Source organism: Penaeus vannamei, chromosome 41 (genome assembly GCF_042767895.1).
Source record: "Penaeus vannamei isolate JL-2024 chromosome 41, ASM4276789v1, whole genome shotgun sequence".
NCBI lineage: Eukaryota > Metazoa > Arthropoda > Malacostraca > Decapoda > Penaeidae > Penaeus > Penaeus vannamei.
The window spans coordinates 24213-26712 of NC_091589.1; the positions used below are offsets into that span (position 1 = coordinate 24213).

Here is a 2500-nt window from a genome sequence, read left to right on the forward strand (position 1 = left end):
TCACAATACAAGATATGTATTAAACTAGTTTCGAATATATCTTTAGAAATACATAAGGTCTTGTACTGGGTAGATATTCATTCTCATTCATACCTATTTCTATCTATAGGAGCCACATCGGGGGCTGGTTGCAAAAAGGACCTTTAGTAAAGGCGGGTTAGCTTTGTGGGAATGTACACACACACGAACACGTACACACATGCGCGTATACACACACACACACACAAGTATGCACACACACACATGCGTGCACACATACACAAGAAAAGGAGTAGAGAAAGAGAGAGAGAGTATACATATATATACATATATATTTATATATATACATATATATATACATATATATACATATATATACATATGTATACATATATATACATATATATATACATATATATATAAATGTATATATATATATATATATACGTATATATATATATATATAGAAGGAACGTAGATGACCGCACTGGGCAGTGCACCAAGAACAAGGAACATCTAATGAACGTGGATAAAGGTTTAACTGCGACCTGCAGATTCTGCGGATATTGAGATGAGAGCAAATCCCTTGCAATTTCCGCCTTCGAGATACGCACTCGGATGGAACGCGCGTCGGAGCCTTTGGTCGAACTGATCAATCGCTAACGCTTTTGCAGAAAGTATGCTTGCCAACGCTCTCTCAAATAGTGTATGACCAAAGCGAAAGGAATTATGCAAAATGAGGACAGTGGCACATTGCTTAAGTAAAACCAGACCTATAACGGAGTAGAATATTCATGGCCAATGTAGTGCTGCTCCAGAAGGAAGGAAAATCAATCTAGCTAATACCTGTTGCTTCCCCATTTAACACAAATGTCCATAAGAAATGAAAATGAATAAAAGGGATCATCAGGACTTAAAAACAGAAATCATCTGAATGTGGCAACTGCGGCTGTGATCGTGCGTTCGCCGCAGTGGCAAAGAGATCTGATGCTTGATTGAGAGAGTTCCTTAAAGCGCTGGGATTTCGTTCCAAAGCTCTCTCCTCCCGGCGCCCGCACCGACATCTCTCCCAGCCTCTCCTCTCCAGGTCTCCCCGTCTGCTCGAGCTGCCACCGACGACGTGTGCCACCTCGTCGGACCCTTCCTACGGGAGCGCCACTGGCCTCTCCTGCGCCCTTTGGCCTCGATGGAAGAGCTTCGGCCGCGTCTCCGACAAGAGGAGGACGCTCAACGGCGGACCTCGTGATCATCGAGCGTCGTCGGCGGGAGGGACCGTCTTCCGGAGAAGTGCTCCCGCCTTGACCGGGACGGAGGCGTCACCCGATGTCGCGGGCGACGTCGCTGGGCTGAGGAACACCACTGAAGGCCGCTCTCTCGGCCGCGAAATTTGCCATCACTACAGGAAATGAAGCTCCATGCTTCGCCACTTTCCTGAATCCAGTTACCCGTATCGAAGGGTCACAATCGCAACTGAGCGGGCGACACGCGAGGCGGGTTCCGCTCCAAGGTTGGCCGAGAACGGATTTCGGAAGGCGGGGAGGGAACAGGCGGAGATTCGTCCAAGCAGAGCAAAGGTAAACCACGAGAAAACTACCATACAGTGAAGATAATAATAATAACAATGATAATATCAATAACAGTAACGCCAAAGGAAATTATGATAATAGTCAACATGTATAACATGATAACAACAATAATGATAACTGATATTAATATCATTCTTCCTATCATTGTCATTGTTATTATCATCATTATTATCTACATTATCCTTATATCTACATCATTATTATTATTTTCGTTAATATCATTACTATTATTATTGCTATTGTTATTATCACTGTTATTATTATCATTATCATTATTGTTATTATCCCTATTCTTATCATCATCATTATTATTATTATTATTACTGCTATTATTATTATCATTATTATTGTTACTATTATTGATATTGCTGCTGTTTCATTCTTATCATGATCATTATCATTATTATCCTAATATTAACATCACATTATTATCCTTATATTATTATTATCATTATTTTTATCCTTATTACAATAAAAGTAACATTAATGACAATGATAAAACGGGTGATAACAATATCAAATAATGATAATAATAATGGCCATAATAACTACCATAATATCACAGGCCATAAGTGATGAAAGCAGCACCGGGATCCTTCGGAATCAAATGATATCAGAGGCACCCCCCCCCCCCACTCACGGGTGGTGTCGTTGAGCTGCTTCCTGGCGAAGGAGCCGACCTCCTCCAGCGGCTTCCCGTTGGCCTCCCAGAGCAGCCTCTCGCTCGTCAGCATCTTGTTGCCGTAGCAGGCGAGGGTGACGTTGTCCCCCTCGAGGATGGCTAGTCCCTGGCCGCTCCTCAGGACGCCGTTCACGCGCGCCTCCACGTACAGGGTCTCGTTCTCGGCCGCGTCTGCAACCAGGAGAAGCACGTCACCGAGGGTCAATTTGGCTGGAAACAGAGCCAAAAGAGCGGCTCGGCTGAGCAGCCGTCA

The 2500-nt window shown here is 43.5% G+C and overlaps 1 protein-coding gene across 7 annotated transcripts in view; it reads right to left on the reverse strand.

Annotated features, from left to right (window-relative positions):
• LOC113806152 (vascular endothelial growth factor receptor 1) overlaps positions 1-2500 on the reverse strand; it is a gene marked incomplete at its 3' end in the record, with an annotated part of 67272 nt that overhangs the window by 3964 nt on the left and 60808 nt on the right. For all 7 annotated transcript variants that reach the window (XM_027357272.2, XM_027357271.2, XM_027357268.2 and 4 more), the window contains 1 exon segment: positions 2206-2418. In XM_027357272.2, the coding sequence (XP_027213073.2) occupies positions 2206-2418 (213 nt within the window).